Source organism: Neomonachus schauinslandi, chromosome 6 (assembly GCF_002201575.2).
Source record: "Neomonachus schauinslandi chromosome 6, ASM220157v2, whole genome shotgun sequence".
Classification (NCBI taxonomy): domain Eukaryota; kingdom Metazoa; phylum Chordata; class Mammalia; order Carnivora; family Phocidae; genus Neomonachus; species Neomonachus schauinslandi.
The window spans coordinates 143,765,500-143,789,210 of record NC_058408.1 but is presented as its reverse complement, the minus strand read 5'-3'; the positions used below and the strand labels follow the sequence as shown (position 1 = coordinate 143,789,210).

The 23,711-nt window shown below is 43.9% G+C and overlaps 1 protein-coding gene across 2 annotated transcripts in view; it reads right to left on the bottom strand.

Annotated features, from left to right (window-relative positions):
* Positions 1-23,711, bottom strand: part of PLPP4 (phospholipid phosphatase 4) — a 116,483-nt gene that overhangs the window by 6,810 nt on the left and 85,962 nt on the right. The window contains exon 6 of one of the 2 annotated variants that reach the window (XM_021699865.1): positions 3,228-3,398. In XM_021699865.1, the coding sequence (XP_021555540.1) occupies positions 3,228-3,398 (171 nt within the window). Of the gene's footprint in view, positions 1-3,227; positions 3,399-23,711 lie in introns of those variants that run through there. The other variant, XM_044916614.1, reaches the window with a different exon arrangement.

Here is a 23,711-nt window from a genome sequence, read left to right as displayed (position 1 = left end):
GGGCTATTTACTGGATAAGAATATATAATCGAGTAATTGGATGTACTTCTATATTAGACGCAGTTGTGTAAGTCAAAATCGAAATGGAGTCATAAAAATCTCATAATATTAATGTTGTTAACTGAAGTCTATAATGAGAGGGATCTGGGTTTTGCTGATGCCTATGGGGCTCTGCATGGATTATCATCATGACAGGTGGCATCTGCCCATGGTCATTGGACAGCTCAGTCTGTGAAGAAAAACAACTTATTTAAATCTCCATCAGGCATCCTGCCTCAAACACCCACCCACACTGTCCATCCCTTCTCTAAGCTGGAAACCTGGGAGGCCTCCCTGACTACTCCCTTAATGAGTGAGTGTTCAATGAATAAAATTTCCCACTCATTGAACACTGCTGCTTCTTAACATGTAATAAGGGGGAAAAAGATGGCGCTGAGGTACACCTTAGATCAGGTTTTCTCAGCCTCAGCAGTAGCCATCTGGGGCTGGGTAGGTCTTTGTTGTGAGGGAGGCGCTGTCTTGTACATTGTAAGAGGTTTAGGAGCATCCCTGGCTTCTCCCCACCAGGTGCCAGGAGCAACCACCAATACCACCACTCCTCAGTTGTACAAACCAAAAAGATATGTGCAGATAGTGCCAAATGTCCCCTGGAGGTACAGTCACCCCCTGTTGAGACCACTGGCGTAGACAGTGACAGATGGTCTCATAAAAGGGAATTCGGGCAAAATGAGCCAGACTCCTTTCAGGGCCCATTAAAGAGTCCAAGGAGAAGGCGCACTCGTCTTCTGGATGCTTCTGGGGGTATAAACAGAATAGATGACATGGGTGAACTGGTACTTGGGCCAAGTCAAAGACCTGTAACACCCCATGTACACTCGGTTTTGCCGGTGGGAGTCTACCACACCTCAAGTCTGGCCCTAAACATCACTGAACATCAAGTCTCTTGCTTTGCTTTCCTATCACCCCACAGAGCATTCATATTCTCCCTCTACAGCTCCAAGTTCCTTCCTCTGCCCGCTGGATGAGACGGGGCCGGAGCCCCCTTGCCGGCAGGCCTTCAGTGCCCCAGCTGCGTCATGCGTCCGCTACCTCCGTAAAGCCCGGGACTGTGACTCTTCATCCTTTCGTGATGTGCCAGCCACAGCAAGGTAATGAGTAAAAAATCAATCAGGGCCAAAAGTATTTAAGAGAGGCCAATCTCATGTCTGAGGGTTTCAGGACGAGATCACTACACAAAGGCTCCTCCAGCCTTCCAAGATAAAGCAACACTCTACTCAAATATGAAACCCTTCATCATTTCTCAAATCCCAAGTGACTGAATAAAAGTGCAAACCAGGGACTCACAGCTAAAAAACAGACCATGTTCCAAAAACATGTCTGCCTCTAAATCAGTTATTTGGGAAACACAACCCATCCTTCTCTAGAAACAATGCACGAAGCAACAACAATACCAGTTTGCGTTTGTGTAATATGTTTTCATTTACAAAGTACATTCAGATCCATTATTCCATTTAGTCTATAAAACAGCATGTGAACTATTGGGGGATTATTGTTCCCAAGTTCAGAAGAAGAAACTACAGCTCACAAGGGATAAATGAAAAGCAGTCCATAAAACACCAGCCAGCTTGTAATATTCTTCACGGGGAAATGCCCTCATCATCTGGGTGATAATGATTCTGCTGGAAAATAGTCCCGGGTGCAGTGGGTATGCCTTGGTCCTCTGGCTCAGCAACTCTGCCCCTGCTTCCCTCCCGTGATGGAGCTTTGTGTTATCCAGAACTTCATCCAGGTCATTGATAAAAGTAGATCACAAGGGAGGGCACAGGGCTCAGCATTATGGCTTCTAGTGACCGCCCCCATTAGGAGGGCCTCAAGACCCTGATCAGCACTTGACGCACCCACCTGTCCAGAGCATGCATCAGTCTCTCTTTCCCCTGAACCCCTGGCTCTAAGCTCAAAGCTCCTGCTAGAAAGGAGTTCATAAAGCCAGAGCATGAGCTCCAAGAGGCTGGTGGGTGGAGCTGAGGCCAGGGAAGGAGCAGGAGAAGCTGGAGAAGTACGAGGAGGAGCAGGAGGCACCAGAAAAGGTGGGGAGAGTATGTCCCCAGCTAGGAGCACCCCTCACCTCTGGCCTCATCTGCTATGTCACTACCACTGGAATAAGCATCTGGGAAGAGGTGAGAAGTGTGCAGGATCACAAGGCAGCTGGCTTCGGAGACAGAAAAGGGGGGAGGAGGGGAACTGCATGGGGGCAGCAAGAAACAGGCAAGCGAGAGGAGGGGCAGGCCACGGGCTGATTGTGGAAAGCCATTCGGATCCCAGGAGAACTGGATTTGGGCACATGTAATTCAGTCTGTTTGCTTAAAGTTGACACATTGGAGCTCTTCCCTAAAGCTGCTCAGACTTCATCAGAAATAACCGACTTGCATGTTAATGCAGACTCCTGGCCACCACTCCAGACCCACCCCCAGAGCTGGCCTCCTATCTCAGGGTGGCCTGGTCAAGGTGATCTGAGGATCGCCCTGTGTGAAACATGGCCCTACATCCTGTGCTCCCGGAGGTCTCATGTCCCATGGGCATCACTTCTGTCTCTCCTTCCCTGTTTGCTGGGGCAGGTGCTGTTTGACGTTCAGGCAGGCTGTGACCGCAGCTTATCTGCCGGAGGACATGGCGTGGCGTAGTGTTATTCCAGTCCCTCACTTGTTGTGTGCTATTTTCACTTTTCTCAGATACTCCAGGAGTCATACACACAGGTAAGCCTCACAACAGCCTCCTAGCAGCAGCTCAGAAGAACGCTGCTGGCATTGATCCCTGGGCTGCCCCTGTCCTTTGGAAGCGCATCTGTGGTGAGAAATATGTCCTTGTGTGACGGATGTGAGATGTGCAAGCAGCCAAACACCACTTGGCACCAAGTCTGAAGACTGAGGCAAGTGATCTAGCAGGGAAATCACAGCTGGGTCTGAGGCCAAGGGTCTGCCTTCCTGCCGGGACCTGAGCACAGAGGAGGAGGAGGGGCTTCAATTCTACCCCCAGTAAGGGCAGTATGCGGGTCAGAGCTCACACGAACAGGCTTGTTTTCTTTAAAACGGTATCTGCTGTTATTTCAGCCTACTCTGGTGTGAAGGTGGGCACCGGGTTCTCCCTGAACAGGCACCTTTCTATACCCATCCCTGCAGGAGAGTGTCAGACTACCGTGAGGACTAGGCAGGCCCTGGGCCGGGACTCACCTTGCCAGTGGTGCTTGTAGTCACACATACGGGACAGGGCAATCATCATGGCGCAGTAAAGGGGCAAGATGGCGGCACAGAGCCGCCAACTCTTCCCCCGCCCGCTCTCGGTGAAGCAGTGCAGCTTGCCCGCCAAGTAGAACGTCGTGAAGCCGAGGCCAGAAAAGGCAACTGCCAAAGAGAAACAGCAGGTGTTACGCTAGCAGGTGGTAAGTGGCAGGGACACAGCACATCCTGGGCATCCTGTCTACCATCTCGCACACCCCAGGGCCAAGGCATTTGGGCACCAGGCACCGTCTAGGCAAGAATGACCTTCCAGGCTGTGTGTGATCAAAATGTATTCTCTTTCTTTCTTTCTTTCTTTCCTTCCTTCCTTCCTTCCTTCCTCCATCCCTCCCTCCCTCCCTCCCTCCCTCCCTCCCTCCTTCCTTCCTTCCTTCCACAATGATTAATGGGTATCTACTGTATGCTACACGGTCATTGCTCTAGGTGGGGAATAACAAAGTACATCCGATGCGGTCTCTGTGACAAGGGGCTCAAGGTCTGGTTGAAAGAGACATAGGCATGTGTAGAGAGGATTTTAATATAATGTGTTGGGTTCTATAAGAAAAAAGTGTGTACAGAACATAAGACTGTGATGACTACTGAGATGTGAAGAGTGAGGGAAAGAAGAGATTCGGGGCTTGGGGGCGCTCAGTAAGATGGGTCCAGCACAACTATGGAGGAATGAGTTTGATGGAGAGGTTGGCAGTGACAGATGCCTTGTTTTCTCCTAAAAATTATGGTTATTGATCTTTAGAATTGCAGAGACAACTCATGACTATGTTAAATCCATTGTCGAAAGTGTGGAGGTTGGGTGCAGCATATGTAATTCCCAGACTTCTCACACGGTCAAGTTTAAACACAGCTGGAACTCAGTGAGATTTAAAGCAGATCTTCTGTGGGTTTAGAATGGTCTGCAACCCTGGCTACCCATGGAGTAGGAAGGTGAAAACCTGAAAAACCTAGGAAGCTTTACAAAATCCTGGTAGCCAGGTCTCACTGCCGTACATTCTGTTGGTGCTGGTCTACTGGTCTGGAACATGTGTGTGTGAGTGAGTGTGTATATGGACAGTATATGTGTGTGCGCATATGTACACGTGGGTGTGTGAGTGTACACGCGTGTGCTCCCCGAGTGATTCTAACACCAGCCGGGACTGAGCTTCTGACACTCGTTGAAGCCACAGCCCCTGCCTTCTCTAGACACCAGCCTAACCAAAGCTTTCCTCTTGGTGAGAAAATACTCCTGAGGGGCAGACTCCTTGGTAACCCGCCCACACAGAGGCTTGGTAATACCGGTCTTGCAAATACTCCAGAGGCCAGTCCACTGGCGACTTGGAGAGACTGCCTCAGCCCACCCAGCAGCCTCAGCATCCCTGAGTTAGTTACAATGCATAAAGTCAGGCCTGCCCGGACCTGCTGAGTTAGACTCTGCATCTCGCAAGGTCCACGAGAGACATGTGTATACTCTCCAGTCTGAGGGCCTGGCCTAAAACACAGTCATCCTCTCTCTCTCTCTCTCTCTCTCTCTATATGATATATCACCCTCTTCACCTTAGGGAAATAATCCAAAAACATGGAGAGCTCTAGAAGATATTCTGGTCGAGTTATTTATAATCATAGAACAATGCAAGATGATGAATGCAGAGGCACAGAGTAGCAAACTGTGATATTTCCATTCAGGGGACTATGACGCACTCATGAAAAACACAGTGCTCACACAGTGCTACGGACAATCCTCACAGTACCATGTTAAGGGAAAAAAGCAGGACCTCAAATTGTAGGTTCAAGATAATCATGACTATAGCACATAAAAATGAATTAACCGCAGCTTTATCAAATTATCTCTGACAATGTGTCTTTTTTTTTTTTTTTTAGATAGAGACAGAGAGAGCAAGTAGGGGCGGGGAGGGACAAGGGGGAGGGAGAGAGAATCTTAAGCAGGCTCCACGCCCAGAGTGGAGCCCGACGCGGGGTTGGATCCCACGACGCTGAGATCCTGACCGGAGCCTAAATCAAGAGTCAGATGCTTAACCGACAGAGCCACCCAGGTGCCCCAATAATGTGTCTTCTTAAAAGAGATCCCCCAGGTACAAACATAAACTTATGCCAAAGTAGAAAGCTTTCAACAACCAAGTTAAAGAAGGTAAGAGGGTGTTCCCCCCCCCCCTTTTTAAACAGAAGATTAAATCAGGTTTATCTCAGGAATAAAAATGAACCACTTAAACATTTTTGAATAATGATTAGCACTTAAATAAACAGCAAAGCTGTGCCAATACATATTAAATATTCTCTTTAAAAGAAGAATATGTAAGGAGCTTCATTGTTCAGGGCTGTTCTACATTTTTGCTATGATGGAAGGCTTTTAAGTGACTTACGGGCATTTGAAAGTGGTCCCATTTGGCCACCATCCTAGCAAGCACAATGGGTTCTTAATTTCGTGTCCTTACCCACGTTGCTCTGCTTCTTCTATTCATTTACACCCTCCCCTGAGGTAGCAGAATGGGAGGGGGAGGCTGGACAGTTGGCTCTGGTGGGTACTGGCCTCATCCTGAATTCTTATGGAGGAGTAATGGAATTCATTCAAACCAGGCAGCTTAGCAAGTCTATCTGGCTAATTATACTGAATGTGGGAGCATAAAAGAACTGTCCTGGGGCTGTGTGGGGTTATGGATGAAAGTCTCCAAGATTTCAATCCGCGAGGCAGCCCTAAGTGTTGCCAAACTGGCATCTCTTGGGAAAAAAAGAACAACAAAAAAAGGAAGTCAATGAGTACAGCGTGGATGAGGAGCAGGCATTTGGTCTGTGTCCCCATAAAAAAAATTGGTTTGGACACTTTAACACAGACAAGTCCCAGCTCAAGCAGCCAATGCCACCTGAGCCTCGAGGCACAAGACAGGCAAGGGAAGGGGTCGTTGAAAACTCTCCAAGGTCAAGACCTGGGGTGGGTAGCTCAAGGCCAGACCCTCAGACTGCACTAGATCACCTCCTTGTCCCACCCCCAGAACTCGAATTTGGCCGGCTTTGGCAGCAGCAACTCATTCTTTGGAGAGCAGGTAAAATGTACTCTCTGTCATGCCCCGGGACCCACACTGCAGCCCTCCAAAGTGTGGGAACATCTGTTTCTTTGAAGAGGAGCAGGGAATCAAAAAGGCATTTTGAAAGGCTGGCTTCACCAGTTTAGATCCTGCGGGCATCCAGCAGCAGCTGCCGTTCTGCATATTCTACTGGGCCTTCGGGCAATGTTTTTAAAGCCGCACTGTGCGCCTTTACTTTTCTAGGTGACATGACAGGCTCCAAATTCATTCCAACCCTTATGCTTGTCACTTTCTCAGTGACATTTATACAGCTGTTGAGCCAGCAGAATGTCCTCTGGCAAAGGGCTTCTGAGGCTCTGCCTTGTGGCCTGGACACCATGGGCACTTTGCATTCCTGCTTTCCCGAATACTGTCCGAATTAGAACTAGGCTCTCCCGAACCGCACTGAATTCATACGATCCCACATTTTGTTCTTCCACCTCCTCCTGTGAGGCTGGGGATTGGGGACCAGGATGTAATCTCCCGGGAGCTGTCCAGCTCTCAGATCCTGGGGCTCACCAAGGCTCAGATCCCATTCAACTGGGAGAAAAAGAAAGCAGGGAAGTTTTTAAAGAAAGGCTTCCCAAGGCTAGCCAAGCAACACCCTATTCTCTTCTCAAAGAAACGTGCACTGGAGGCCCTGCAGAGCTGAAAAACCTTTTAGGCTCATGTGGAACAGGTGAGGCCCTGTTCATTCTGTCTGCCTCTTCCCTTAAGACACAGCCCCCGCTTCCAGCATGATTAAGAAATGGAACTGAGAGCAGAGCAGTCAAGCCAGTGGACATTTCAGAAGATGGAAATCATACAATAGGGGAAATGTGTTCATACTTTGCTAACATCATGAAAAACAGAAATATGATTAGAACACTCCCAAGCCAGTAGGCAAGAGGATGCCGAGATTCTACCTGTCCCTAGGGATCCGAACTCGTCTATTTGCTCTCCAGAGTTTGAAACACACACAAGCTCTCTCACAGTGATCTATGGGGAAGAGCATATGCCCCTTGCTTTCAGAGCCTGTAGCAGGTTCTGAGCTAGAAACAGCTGACTGTAAATATTTATATGTTGATCTGTTTGTGAATAGCAAAGATGTTCCTGGAGCCTGTAAACTAGGAAGCAGATGAAGGAGAATGCTTTTCCCACCCTGTTTCTGGCACTTTCAATGCTCACTTCTGGCACTGTCGTCAATGAGAGGGGATAAGCAAAGCATCACAGTCCAAGCCACTGGCCCAGGACCTGACACGAGGCACCTCCCCTGTGCAGGGCTCTCTGCCTGCTGGGGATTTTGAGAGGGAATCACTGGTTCTTCTCTCAGGCTTCATAGATGAATTGCCACAGGTTTACAACTCTCTCTTTGCAAAGAAAGTTCTAATTGTGGAGCTAGCTTAGGTGAAATAATGTGGTTTACTTCCCCCCCCCCAACCCACCCCTCATTGACTTTTAAAGCAAGTAGACCACCTTTGGACCCCAATGATTGCTAGAAATAAGAAAACTGGCATGCACACACACAAAGCTTTCAAAATAAAATGAGAGAATAATCAGGGGGACAGATCCTGCTTTGCGTGTTGTGTTTTTCACTTTTGCTAATTATAATGAATTTCTCCAAACTGATCATTCCAGGCACCAAAAATGGAATTGTACCCTGATGAGGTAATCTGTACAAATTTTCCATTTTATGATGCTCAAACAGCTAGTATTTTCTTCTCCAAGAGCGAGAAGAGCAATACCAGATGGTTGAATAAATCTTAATACCACAGGGGGTTTTAAGAATGTCAGTGTATCTCTACAAGACCATCCAAAACCAGGACGTGGGAACGAGCATGTCTGGTCAGTACGGGACACTCCTTACAAGGACAGTGCTCCCAGCAGTCAGAGATCTGGGTTCTCATCATGGCTCTGTCATTAACTGAATACATGACCTTGGGCAAGTCACTTTGCCTCTCCGGGCCACAGTTTGTTCTGTAAAATGAGAGACTGAACCACGGGGGCCCCCAAGTCATGCCCACAGGGGTCAGGCAGATAGGGAACAGGAGTGAAGTAAGTGGATATTAGAGGCACCTTTTTGCACAAGCAGAAAACCCTCCTGGTCTATCTCCTATTACTCCACTGTTGCTAGACACTCAGATAAGAAACACTTCGCTTTCTGAAAAAAATCAATGGCTCATTTGTGATGGTAAATGACAACTAACCCCTGGCTTCACTATAGGGCGATAACTGGGAGTGGTGAGGACTGGGGAGCACCTGCCTGTTTAAAGATGCAGCCTTGCTGTGTACGACGCACCTGCTGTTTAAAGATGCAGCTGGTGTCTGCCCTATAGAAATGTGGGCTCTGTGTTCCTGGAAGTTGTGATCTTCTGGCAAACAAAGGAGGGATATCCTGATGTGTGTGGTAAATGTCTCCATTTTAACATATTAACAACTCATCCAAAATTAATACAGTGCAGACCAAACGAACCTCATGCTGGATCTGCGGACTGCCAATTTGACAGGTCACCTGACCCCTGTCTTCCAGTGCTGACTGGTTAAATCACCCTCTATGCCTGAGCTGAAAATTACACAAGTCAATTTGTCCCTGCTCTCCACACTAGAGCAAAGAAGCACTTGAGCTTGGGGTGATTTTGTTTAAACCAACCGCAACAGCAAATTAAGTGACATAGGAGATTTGGGGACTAAGAAATCCATTCAACAGCAGGGACTACAGACAGTCCCTGACTTACAAGGGTGCTACTTACTTTTTTTTTTTTTTTACTTTATAATGGTGTGAAAGCAACATGCATTCAGTAGAAACCGTACTTTGATTTCTGAATTTTGTCCTTTTCCCATGGATGTGACATGCGATATGATCCTTTGTCGTGATGCTCAGAGGGACCAGACGCAGCATAGGGTCAGTCCTGCGATCCCCAGGGCAAACAACCGATACGCTTATAGCCATTCTGTTCTTCACATTCAGTACAGTGTTCAATAAGTCCCAAGAGAATTCAACACTTGATTATAAAATAAGCTTTGTGTTAGATGATTTTGCCCAGCTGTAGACTAATGTCAGTGTTATGAGCAGTTCAAAGGGGGGCCAGGCTAAGCTATGAAGGTCAGTAGATTAGGTGTGTTAAATGCATTTTCAACTTATGATATTTTCAACTTACCATGGGTTTGTCAGGCTATAACCCCATCATAAGTTGAGGAAAATCTGTACTGTGTGCTGTTGGAGAGTGTGGGCTTTCAAGGCAAACCTGTGTGGTCTCAGCTCTGCCACTTAACTCCCATATAAGCTCGCCTCTTGGGGTCTCAGTTTCCTTATTTGTGCAATAGGGTTAGTAGCACTTGCCTTACAAAGTTATCTCACAAATCAGTTAATGAGGAATTGTAAAATGCTTAGCGTAGTGCTTGGTGCCAAGTGATCACTTGTCTAACCCATAGCCTTGGTTCTGTGAAGTTCCATTCTGCAAGAGGAGCCTTCACAAAGTCTACTCTTGCAATCTGCAGCTCTTTGGTTATATAACTGCATGCTCGCTCTGAGAGAATTCTAGAGCTAGGTATTAGGCTGCTATAATTCCGTAGCCCCCAAGGCTCTCAGTAGATATAAAATGATCTTAGCCAGCAAAATGAACAACCTTGAAGACTCAGTGAGATAAGTCAGTGGATTTATCTTTCTGATCCCACTTCGTAGGATGCCTGAAGCTCTCAGATGAGAGGGTCAGAGAGCCAGGAGGCCATGCCTGTGCTAAGGGATGCATCACGTAGCTTTTCTCCTACGACTCCGCAGAAACAAGCTTCATTGTGTCAGAACCTACTTTGATGTCTCTGTGGCCCTAAATGCCTTAATGTGACTAGTTTCTCCTTCACAGTTTCGATGTCATAGTTTCTTAATTCACAGCTCAGCCTAGCCAAGATGCTCGCTCTGTTTTCTATGACAAGCTAGATTCATTAATATTCTAAGATATTGGTTAAGAGATTTTACTTTAAAAACAAAGGATGACGGGTGCCTGAGTGGCTCAGTTGTTAAGCGTCTACCTTCAGCTCAGGTCATGATCCCAGGGTGCTGGGATGGAGCCCCGCATCAGGCTCCCTGCTCGGAGGGAAGCCTGCTTCTCCCTCTCCCACTCCCCCTGCTTGTGTTCCTGCTCTCACTATCTCTCTCTCTGTCAATAAAATCCTTAAAAAAAAAAAGATGAAAGTAGATCGCTACAAATCCTAGTGAGAATGTGGATCCACAGTGCATCTGTAGCCTAAAGCCATTCAACGGAATTTATGGAATGACAGCTATTTATTCTCCACAAAATTATCAACAGAAGATCATTAACATTTGATTTAACTACCCAATCAGAGTTACAATTTCAAGGGTCAATTTTGATGAAAACTACAGAACAGACTCAGTACCCACAGTGATTTTTAAAATAGCCTGCCTGCTCCACAGTTTAGGAGCAATGAGATTCTTTGTGCTCAGATATAGGAGGCAAAAAATCTATCTTTGCTGGAAGAAAGAGAATTGTCAAAATCCTTGAAATCTTTTGAATCACATCAGTCAATGATTTTTCTAAAATTTCTTTTAAGTACAAGAGTTCATCACAATCAGTATAATTCAACAACCCCAAAAGTACCAACTGATTCAACTAGATAATTTAGGGGACAGGATTTAGGTCCTGATTTATCTTGGTAAGCATCTATACATACTTCCTTTCTTTGCTTGTATAAGCAGGCAGACCTAGATCCCACTAGACTATAACATCCATGTGGGCTGGACTTATGCTACCTTCTTCACACTTGGATCTGTACAGTCCTACACTCTACCGGCCCCAATAAATATGTGCTGAATGAAGAGAGGACTTAACACAAAGGTATATTATTGTCATACATTCCTTCATTCACTCTCTCAACACCTATTTATTACTGGCCTCAAGGAACCAAGGACTTTGCTGGACCATAGTGATGGGAAGATGCATAAGACCCAGTTCTTGCCCAGGAGGAGTTTTGTTTGGGAGAGAAAAACTGGGAAAAACAAGGCAAGCTCCATGGAGGAAATAAAATTGGAGCCTAGAGGACAGACAGAAGGAAGGGGCTGTAGAACCACCTCAGTTATCTGGGATCCAGAGGCTAAAGTCATTCAACCCTGCTGTTGAACTGCCTCAGATTCTAGGCATGGTCACCGTGGCTATCAGCCTCAGGAAGAATGACTTACTCCAGTACCATCAGCCTGAAGATCTAATAAGAGTTGGTGTGCTGGTGAGAAAGTGAAAGCCGTCTGTTACACCAAAGGAGATTAGGTAGATCCTAAGCAGCTTGGGGAAGGCAGGCTGAGCCTGGGACTGTTGAAGCCAGCAGCACCTGACTGTCTGCTCCACAGGGATGGAGACAACCATCTTGACCCACTACAGGGAGCCGGGTGGCCAAGCAGACCTGGTAGGTACAACTCCAGAGATGGGACATGAATTGAGAACCTACAGCTAGTCAGAGATGGAGTGAGGATCTAGGCACAGGTGAGAAGCGCTCTGTAGCACAGCTGTGTGGACGTAGGTATGCGTCCTGACCCCACCACCTGTTACCTGTGTGACTTAAGGCAAGGTGCTTAACTTCTAAAACTCAGGCTTGCCATCTGTAAAATGGACAAGCCAGCAGCTGTCCAACAGAGTGATTGGGAGAACCAATCACAGAGTGTCCATGATACGCCGGACGAAGTGCCTGGCAGTCCTTAGGCTCTCGGTGATGGTCTGATCCCTTTTCCTGTCTCTCTGCCTTCCTGCTCATGCTCTTTCTCAAAATGATGCTGCCTCCCAAAGTGAATCTGCGAGTGTGGAAGAGGAAACGAAGCAGATGCACATACCAAGATAACAAGGATATGAATTCCGCGGCACCAGGATGGCTCCATGACCACGAAGGTGTCTGCATCCTCTGCCATTATATGCCCCACACAAGAACAGTACCACACAAGTCGTGGGTGCTCGATAAATACAAGTGAATGAACGTATTAATGAAAGGAAGGAATGGGAGGATAATATGGAAGCTAGACTGGGCGCTCTATGGGAGCACAGTGACGAGCATCCCTTCTCTGCCTAGCTAACTCCTACTCACTCTTTAGGTCTCAGTTTAAATGTCACCTCCTCAAGGCCCTCCCTGGCAGTGTAACGGGCTCTTACAATGCCTTCTACCTATCCTTCGTAACACTTAACACCACTCTTTTTATTTATGTGATTGCCCAGCATCTACCTCCCTTCTACTGGATTCTAAAGTATGGGGGCAGAGGCTGTGTTCCCCATGCCTGCATGCACTAGGTGCTCAATAAATGTGCATAGTAAATAAATGGCTGCAGATCTGACAGGGAAGGTTACCCAAAGATGGAGAAGGGGTGGAGTCAGGCACTGACTCAGAATAACATATGGGAGGGAGACAGGCTGGCGCGTTCATTCAATTCTTCCTTAGCACATCCCATCCTCCAGATATATAGTCAGTCAGTCAGTCTCCCTCTCTCTCTCTCTGTCTCTCACACACACACACACACACATACTTCCTACAAGGTTCTTCCTACAAGGATGACCCCAGAATCCTTCTGGAGCTTTCCGAACAGAAGCCCCTCTGTTCCCCAGGAACTGACAGCCATCCCCCCCCCCAATATCTGGGCTAGATTCCAGGGAACAATGAGAGATGCTCGCAGCATTCTCAGATGAGGGGAAGCTAGGAAAGGGAAGCAACACAAGATTCCAAGGGTCTGAAGGACAGACAGGTGGAGTGGAGTTTCATTAAAGTAGAAAGGAAGGAAAGAGGAGCCTGAGCTGACTTGAGCAGATTCCAAGAATGTCCTGTCAGGACAGCAAGACCATCAGGCGTGGAGTGCCTCCATCCACCAGGCACTGTTCTAGAAGCTTTCCTTACCTGGCCTTACTTCATCCCTAGAACAACCAGTGACATAGGTATTAGGCCCATTTTATGGATGAGAAATGGAGGCCCAGAGAGGTCAAATTACTGACTGAAGGTTAATACAGACCTTAAAAATGGTGAATTATTTCTTTGGGAGGGGGGGCAGGGGCAGAAGGAGAGAGAATCTTGAGCAGGTTCCATGCCCAGTACAGAGCCAAACACAGGACTCGATCTCACAACCCAGAGACCATGACCTGAGCCAAAATCGAGTCGGATGCTTAACCAACTGAGCCATCCAAGCGCCCCAATGGTGAATTATTTCTAAATGGAGCAAGAAATCACAATTTTCTTAGCATAACTGCAGTTATGACACTGCTAACTGCCTATCTGTTTTGATACCCCCGGGAGACACGTGCCCTTCAGGGTCACCACTGAAGCCCAAGGACCCAGCACACTGCCTGATAAGGAAAGTAACCAATATATGGTAACCGAATGAATATATAAATGGTAGAGACCATTTATTCATTTCACAAACACAACTGGACTCAATATTAAGTACTCTGGCAACAGGCCAAGGTCCTTGGGGACAGAAAAACATTATGACCGTGAAAGGTCATGTCCTTCATCCCCTATTTCTAGGCAGGGTGATACTTAAGCTTCCTGAGCCAGACGAGATTTCCATCTCATGATAGCAATGAGAGTATTGCCTTGTTTGAGGATGAGCAATGGGGAAAAGGAAAAGGAACCAAAAAGCTCATAATTAGTCTGAAAGCAAATGTCAATGGCAGGAAACAAAAACAGTAGAGGCGGAGGACTGTAAGCTCCTTGTGTAACCCCGGTCCCATGTCTTCAAATAGGATTCTGTTCTGAAAAAAAGAACCCACGACCAACTCAGGCACAATGCACAAAAAAGTGCAGGGAGAGCTCCAGTGGCCGGGAAGAAAGGGACTTCTCAGGAAGAAGGTGGCAGTCTTTTCGTCAATCCTTGGAGGCACAATCCTGCGAAAAGGTGAAGCATCAGCAGAGAAGGATTAAGGATTTTTAAATGACAGAAGCCACTCTGGCTCCCCCCACACACCCCACACCACTTGATGACAAAGTCTTGTTAGGAATCATAAATGGTACTCCTCACCCTAGAGAGAGCTATGAACAGTCACCAAGATGGGAAGTGGTTTGGGATACCAGAGCATCCTGATCTACAGAAGGTCTAGGTCGCCAAGACAACTTTTGCTTTTTTCCCTTGTGATTATATGCCACAATGATCTGAAACATAAATATAAAAATATGCCCTCAAAATGGAGAAATTACCTTCTTCCATAACTTCATTAGGGAAGCTGATAGAAGAATGGGCCAGCTTCAGATCAAGATAACATTTTAATGAAAAATAAATTTTGCCTCCAAAGACCTTAGCGGAACATAAATTTGATGGTGAAACTTCAGTAGCAATGCACATGTTGGAGAAACAACTAAAAAGGCAGTAGCCATGAAAATGCCCAGTGTGTTCATCCGATCAGCCTCTATGTGGGGTGCATGAACTTCAGGAGAAGCCTTTGAAGTCTTAACGATGGCTACTGCCCAGCTATCTGCCAACGACATGACCTTTTGTGAGTTGTTATACTACCTGCAATATGATTTGTTAGGGAAAAACCACCCTTCTAACCCGCCCCTAGCACTAGCCCTGATCGGGGATCTCATCTCACATAGGAGGAGAACATGTGAGGTGACAGACAATGTATATATTGGTCTTTGCCCCTGGGTTCCTGGCACAGAGCTCCTAAAGCCCTTATAAATTCCCAAGTGATAAGCCCTAGGAGCATCTCTTATTATAATGTGGTGACTCTAATACTCCAGTTTCTCTTCAAAACGCATAAATCTTTCGCCTTTTTCTAATGTGGTGACTCTGGGTGGGCTCCTGGATAGGGGCTGGTCACCAGAAAGACCAAGTCATGACTAGAAGCTTGGGAATTGCAGCCCCACCTGCCATTCTCCAGCGAGGAGAGGGGGGCTGGAAATAGAGTCAATAATCGATCATGCCTATATGATGAAGCCTCCAGAAAAATCCCCAAACTATGGGGTTCAGAGAGCTTCCAGGCTGGTGAACATACCAGGAGGATGACCCCAACTCCATGGAGACAGAAGCTTCTGTGCCTCATCTCTGATCTCAGAAGACCTTCCTTAAGACAACATCCAAGTCGCAACTTGCTCTACACAACAAAGTGAAATGCACCTGCTGGGCTCTTTTAAATCCTTTACTCCAAGACAGCACAAAATAGAACAAAATTAGAACTCTTCCAGGCATTACAGGATTTGGGTTCTGGGTCACAGTGGTGTCCCCCGTCAGCAGTCTTACCTAGCTGCCAAATGGGGACAAAGAACTGCCTCACCCGAGTCTCAAAAACACAATTTTTGTGAAAGTACTTGGTAAACAGAAATTCAACGTACAAATGAAAGGTGGTGTTAAAAATGCTGGTAAAACCGATGAGAAACATTGCAGCCGGCCTTGGACCCAGATCTGTCTGCTTCTCAGCCCGACAGGAGTCTCCTTTCCCAACACAGAAAGAGCTAACACTTCCCCAACCCAGGATTTCCTTTCCCGCAGCACGGCTGCCTATAGATCCTGACTGAAATAACTAAATGTTGAGTGAAATACAAAAGCAAGCAAACAATCTTTTCAACTTATCACTGAGTTGACACAAAGAGACGAATTCATGAAAGCAAGGTTCCTCAAAATGAAAAGAAAGCATAGGTCTTAGATACAAGGAAACAGCAAAGTCAGACTGTCCCCTGAGTGTGTTCACAGAAACCTGCAGACCCGGAGCCCCTGCTTTGATGTCGCCATGAGGCACAGTCTCAGGCTTATCCGAGGTGGCGCATCTAACAGGAGAGCCCTGAATAAACCTTATTCAGAGTAAAGAAGGAGGAAACAATAAGGAGACTTGTCTGTCTCCATCTTTGTGCTGTATGGAGAGACCTCACAACTCTAACACACCTCTCACAGGTTTTTGCTGTCCAATTTGTGTTTCTCATACGGTCCTCACAAAACCCTACGTGGAGAATTAATTCTGGATGGCCCTGGAGCAGGTAGTACTCTCTGGAAAAATTCATCTTCAACCCAGACATCAAAATATTCCCCAAAACAACATTCTAGGAAAAAATTAAAAGCCCAAGGGGTGCCTGGGTGCCTTAGTTAGTAAAGCATCTGACTCTTGATTTCAGCTCAGGTCCTGATCTCATGGTCGTGAGATTGAGCCCTGCATGGGGCTCCCCACTCAGTGGGAGTCTGCTTGAGATTCTCTCTCTCCCTTTCCCCAACCTGCCCCCGCTCTCTATTAAAAAAATAAAATCTTTAAAAAAAAAAGCCCAGAGTAAGAAAGCTCAAAACACAAAAGATTTCAGGGCATATATAGGAAAAACAGACTCATAACAACTTCAGATATTGTAAGGCACAGAAGATAAAATAATTATTTGCAACGTGTTTAAGGAAATTATAGGGAAGCATGAAAATAAGGACAAAGAACATGCACTATAAAAAATAACAAAGCAGATTTTTTAAAGGACCAAATAGAATTCTATAAATAAAAAAAGAGTAATTGAACTTAAAAACTCGATAGATTAAATAAGCATCTGAGACAACACTGAATAGAGAATTAATAAGTTGGACGAGAGATTCAAAATTTTTCCAGAATGCAGTTGAACGTTTATGTGAAAGGACTAAGCTCTAAAAATACATACAAATTACCAAAAATATCTCAAGAAAAACAACTAAAACACAAGAGCTTTATAACTTTAAACTGATTCAGTATTTTAAATTCTAGGACCAAATATTTTATGGGCATACCTGCCAGACATCCCAAAAGGAAATAAATCATCTTACACTCTTTACAAAGAATTAAAAATGAGAGAACACTCATTTTGTGAAGCTTAACTGTGCTATTTAAATCTTATATATTTTCCCACTTATGTTTGATCTGTCAGTCACTGAAATAAATAATAAGGTTTCCAACCATTTTGGTGGATTTTGTGGGTCTTGTCTTTCTTTTTTATACTTCTGTCTGGTTTTGATAACAGTGATTACAAAACCAGACAATTGTGGTACCAGAAATGAGAATTATTGGCCAACATCACTCAAAACATATTTACAAATGTCTTCAACAGAATATTATCAGCCAGATCTTGCATTAAGGAAAAAGGGGAACACAGCTAAACCAAAGTGGGTTAATTACAGGAATCAACACTTGTTTCATATTTTAATAATTGATGACTATAAATCACCACATTAACACACTAAAGGGAAAAAACACCAACTTGTAGATGCACGAAATTCAAAATTCATCCTTACAAATTATAAATAAAAGGAACCTGATAAAAAATGTCTACCAAAAAGTCATATTTAATGGTAAAATGTTTAAAACATCCCCTTTACATCAGTAATGGGACATGAATGCTTGCTATCCCCACTTCTAGAACATTGTAGGGAGGTCCTAGCTAGTGAATATAAGAGAATGAAATAAAAAAGTTTAAAAATTGGAAAGGAAAAAATAAAACAGTCATTATTTGTAGGTAAATAGATTTTCTTTGTAGAAAACCCAAAATAATTTATACAGATAAGTAGTCAGAATTAACTAGGGGAGTTTAGCAAAATTTCTGCATTAAAAAATCAATATACCAAAGTCAATTATATTCCTGGATACCAGAAAACAACCAGACAGAAAACATAATTTAAAAAATAAAATTTACAGTAGCAATATGAATATAAAGTATCTAAAATTAATGTGCTAAATAATGTGGAAATAAAACTACTAATAGACATTAAGACCTAAATAGACAATTACACCATGCATTTATATAGGGAGGTATCACATCTCCCCAAATTGAACCACAGATTCAATAAAATGTCAATCAAAATCTCAATTAGGATTTTCATGGAATTTGACCAGCTGATTCTAAAATGCATATGGAAGAGCAAAGAGCTGAGAAGAGCCAAAACACTACGGAAGAAGAACAAAGTCAGAGATGTGGTAGTCAGTCCTCTAATTCTAGTGAAGAATATGCACTAAGGTGTTAAAGCTGGTGACTTCTGGGCAGTAGTAACTTTCTATAGTATGCATGTGCTACTTCTATAATAACAAAACAATTATTAAAATGAATGAATAAATAAAAGAATGAATACACAAATTAAATGTGGGAGGCAAAACCAAACAAATAAACATAAAGATAATAAAGAAGACAGGCACAGAGAGGAAGAAGAGGTTTGCTGCACAAATAACCAACAAAGAGCTAATATCCAGAATATTTTTTTCAAAAAACCTGTAAATCAGTGAAATAAAAGCAGGCAATGTAATTGAAAAATAGGCAAAAGATAGGAATAGTAATGTCCTATAAAGCGGAAATCTAAATTCGATTAAGCTTAGGAGAAGATGGTCCAGCTCAGTAATCATCAGGAAGATACACATGGTAACCCCAGGGCTGCCACCAGACCCCCGCCCCAGACCAGCAAAAACTACATTCTGATGGCGCCAAGTGCTGACAAGGCTGTGGGCAGGAGGAACTCTCATAACTTGCTGGTGAGACTGTAAGAACAGTTTGGCATTTTCTTCAAGTTGAAGATGAGCAAATGCCCAGAAATCTGCCAGGAATACATCTGAGAATTATTTTTGCAGTAAGTGCACCAGGAGTTCATAGCAACACTGTTCATAACTGCTATAACTTGGAGATGACCCAAGTGTCCATTAACAGAATGATTTTTTTTCAAAAACTGGGATATTCATGTCCTGGAATATTACACAGCAATGAAAATGAGTGAACTTCTACCATATGCATTAATAAATAGAAGGATCTCAAAAACAATGGTAAGCAAAAGAAACAAATCAAAAAATATATTCTATATGACTCCATTTATGTAAAGTTCAAAAATAGGCAAAACTAAGCAATATTTTGTTTAGGAATGTGTGTGTGTGTGTATCAGACTACCTACAAAAACAAATAACTTACTTAAAAAAATTCAAGATAATGGCAAAAGTGAGAAGAGAACAATACGGTACCATGAAGGGTCACACCAGATTTCTAAGAGTATATTTAAATTCTATTTGTCTTAATCCAAGTAATGGGTACATGAGGTTCTGTTTTCTGTTATGATTTAAAATCTATTAATACTATTATTTAACTTATTATTATTACTGTTATAACTATTATTTAATTTAATATTATTATGTAAACCCTACAGATATATTTTATATATGACTTTGTACATATATGATTAACTAACCGTCCCTATAAAACAATAGCAGGGTACTAAGAAAATGATCTAGTCCAGGAACAAGTGCAGATTAGATAGAGCCGGCCACCAAACTGTTCACCCTATATTGTGGACTACTCAGCCATTCATTTGGTCATCAAGCAAGTCAGGCCATTTAAAAAAGGGACACCAAGTTCAAGTCCCCCAGCCCTGGTCTCCTTTTACTGTAAAGCTTACCTATGAAAGCTCCATGATCACAGGGCAGGCACTGTGCATTCCAGGGTACAGGTACCAGACTGAGCCACACACCAGTGAACCCAGAGTACTGGATTTGGTTTTAGGAGATGCTAAGTATCATAATTATGGAGACTTTAAATTGCAATTTTATGACGACTGTGATTTGCTTAACCAGAAAACAGAAGCAATGCTCCTGAAGAAAAAGCAACAAAGGAAGCCTACTCGAACATCACCTCATTATTCAAGTGCAACGAACTCCAGCTAATACTTAATTACAAGAGGCATTTGGAGGCTGCAAGTAGAATAAGACATGGCATTCTCCCAAGGCACTTGATTGATTTCTCAGATTATAAAATTCAAGCCGCTGAGAATTCTGAAAACATTGATTTAGCAAGAGAGAGCCCAGGGAGCGCTCAAGCCTTGTAATGAGAATAAATACAGAATAAATGAAACTGGCCAGGTTGTCTGTTACAGATTTTACACTAGGAGGTTTTTCAAGCTTCATTGCTACCTTATTTTTCTAATGTAACTATTTCTTAGGGGTGAAAAGACAGACCTCATCCCTTTTTCTCTTGTACATTGCAAAACACACAATTGCAACTCTGTGCCATTTGTTATGATGTTTTGCATGATCTACACAGGTTCAGAAATATGTTAAATCAGGACTTGGATTGTTTATTTTGTTTAAAAATTATTAGCAACGAAGCATGCCTCACAAACATGAACATTAAATACTTTTGTTACAAAGTTTTCGAGGAAGAAAGCAGCTACTTTGTGCATACATGACCAGTTGGAGATTTTTTCAACTAACATCTTAAACTGAATGTAAGATAAGTACATATTGATGCAAAGTAACATCTGTGTGCCTGGGTTTGAATACTAGCTTTTATTTACTATTTATGGGACCTCGGACAAGATACTTAACCCTCTGGATCTCACCTGCAAAATGGGATTTTTAGAATATCTACCATATCTACCGTATAGGGTTTTCCTGAGGATTGAACAAGACAATACATTTAGAACAATTTGGTGCATGCCCAGAATATAATAAATTCTCAAGAAACATTAGCTGTACACAGTCAAGAGAAAGCTTCTATGCTTAGTTCAATATGCTCCACAGGAGACTGAACTTTTCCTATGTTCCTTCTATTGTAAATGGCAAATTTAAATTTTTTACTCATGTCCACACCATTTGACGTCCTATCCATGAAATTTGAACACAACCTGCACCCACAAACAGGTGCTTGGCCCCACTGTAATTTCCAAGATGAGAAAGAACAATTACTCCCCAGGACACTGAAAGCCCTTCCCTATGAGATTGAAAATGACCTCCAGGAAACTTTTCAAAAACATGGAAAACAGAAAAGGTGCCAGAAGTCTGATGACAAGGAAACATCTTAATTTTTTTTAAAGATTTATTTATTTAAGGGGGGGGGTAGGGAGCATGTGTGAACAAGGGGAGGGGCAGAGGGGGAAGGAGAGAGAATCTCAAGCAGACCCCACACTGAGCATGGAGCCCGATGTAGGGCTTGATCCTAGGACCCTGAGATCATGATGGGAGCCGAAACCAAGAGTCAGATGCTTAACTGACTTTACCACCAGGTGCCCTGGAAATATCTTAATGTTTTAAAAAGGCTTAAAGAGAAAATTGGAATTCTGGAAATGAAAGACCGAAACATCTGCTATGGGTCTCCAACAATATTCACAGAATGGAGTGTGACCTCCTGACAGAGCTCACCGTTTTCCCAACGCAGGGAGGAGAGGGAGTTAGTCACACAAGCCACCAGTCTACAGAAAAAACAGATCAGGGTGATACCCAAGCCTACAGTTTGGTCTCAGAGTACACACAGCCAGTTAGTCTCCTGGAAGAATCCTTCCTACACTGTCTTAACTTCTTTACTGGACTGAGTTCCTTGAGGGCAGATGCTGTTTTATTCACCTCTGCAGCTTCAACACATAATTTAGTGCCTGGAACTCAGAAAGCAATCAATAAATGTCAGTTGGGTGAATGAAGGTCATTCTCCTCAAGGTCACCATTGAAAGTGATAGACAGAAGAGCCAAATTACATTCATTCACTCATTCAAACAAACAGACATGAAGCTAGTCAGACCTCCCAAATCCCATGCTTTCTGCCTTGCACAATGACACTCTCAGTGAGTCTAAATTTTAATGAGGTATATTTGCCAAAACCTCCCCTGAGAATTTTAACAGACTGAGCAAAAGGCTGGGGGCGGGGGGCGTTGTGAAGTGCTATTTTGGTAACTGATGAAAAAGCTAGGTTTTCCTTTTTTTCTCTAGAAGCAAAAATAAGGGCTTTGCTATTTGGGTCCTGCTTCTTTCGGTGTTTTGGGTTTATTTCTCCCTTACTGGTACTATTCTCCATTCCCTTCCACCCCTACTTCCCAAATTTGGCACTCAGTTTAACTAACAGCCTCTGGGAGATTATCAGCCCTCTCAAAACTTCCTAAGGGCAGGCAAGGAGTCATATGCTGCCCAGAGTAGGTGGACAGAGTCAGCTGCCATGGATCCAGAGGTGAATAGGTGGAGACATGGAGGGGAATGGCCAAGTCTAGAGAGCAGCTCAAGTCATGGCACTGATCCTGTTAGATCCGTCCCTCTACCTCTCTGTGATTCTCTAAGAGTTCCAGACCTCCATGGGCATGAGAAGCTCTGAACTTATTCTCAGGGATAGGCAATCTCGCGGACAGCAAAAAGTTACTTAAAGTGAATCTATGAGGCGCCTGGGTTGCTCAGTTGTTAAGCGTCTGCCTTCGGCTCAGGTCATGATCCCAGGGTCCTGGGATCGAGCACCGCAACGGGGTCCCTGCTCGGCAGGAAGCCTGCTTCTCCTCTCCCACTCCCCCTCCCGCTTATATTCCCTCTCTCGCTGTCTGTCAAATAAATAAATAAAAACTTTAAAAAAAATAATAAAGTGAATCTATTCCCAACAGAAAGCAACCTTTCACATTAAATAGTGCAAAAGAGCTTTTATTGAGGTTCCAGCTCAAAAAAATTGAACTACAACTTATGAAAACTTTATTTTATCTTCTATTTAACACAATATGGGTTACAATTGCAACTAAGCTAATTTCTAGAACAAAGAATAAATCAAGTTTTGATTGTTTCTGACATAATGTAGAAAATAAGAGTGTGCAGCAATACTATTCATTTTGCCCTCAAAATCACTAGAAGGATCTTTTTATTAACAGAAATATCAGTAGTATTCATCATTTTCCCTCAATTACATCTTATAATCCTTTGATACTCAAATCTGTCTCTTCTGAAACAACTCTACCGGCCTCATCCTACTGGATTTGCTTCTTTTCAATCGCTAAACTGGTCTCTTTGGCCCAGCAGCCTGGCAACATCACTTTCACTGACTTCATGAAATCTTGAATCTTTCTCAAGATGTGCAGTTTCCCTCGATCACCAACTTGTAATGTGCTGACACTGTACTGTCCTATTAAAACAACCAATAGCCACTGAGAACTGAGCAGGGTGGCAGGTTCCCACCAAGAGCAGGAATAGATGTTTGAGAGCAGATTAATTTTAGAGGTGGTTGATTCATTACTATACATTTCCTTTCATGGCATATTGACTGTATCTTCCCCATGAAATCTCTTAACTGCAAAGACTCAGACAACAATAATTTGGATGTTGAGAACCCCGATGTCCATGCTCCTCTCAAATGTTGTGGGCTCAGTCTATATGGTACCAATCACCAGAGGAAGAAAATTTGGGGGGTGGGTCCAAGCTTCTTTTATTGCAGCTTTCAAAGGCTTTTTCCTGCATTGATTCCAGGAGCTGACATCTTTATCATGCAGCTCCTTGGAAGAGGAGAAATCAGCATCGCTGAGATAACTTTCCAATCACTGATCCGAGCCTACAGCTTTGGGGAAATGAGGCCCAGAGGTGAAAGCTTGTTTGTGTTCTACAGTGTCAAAGTAGGTCATGGATTCAGTCAGTTCTATTTAAAAAAAAAAGAAAGAAAGAAGGAGAAGGAGAAGAAGAAGAAGGAAGGAAGAAGGAAGAAGGAAGGAGAAGGAGAAGAA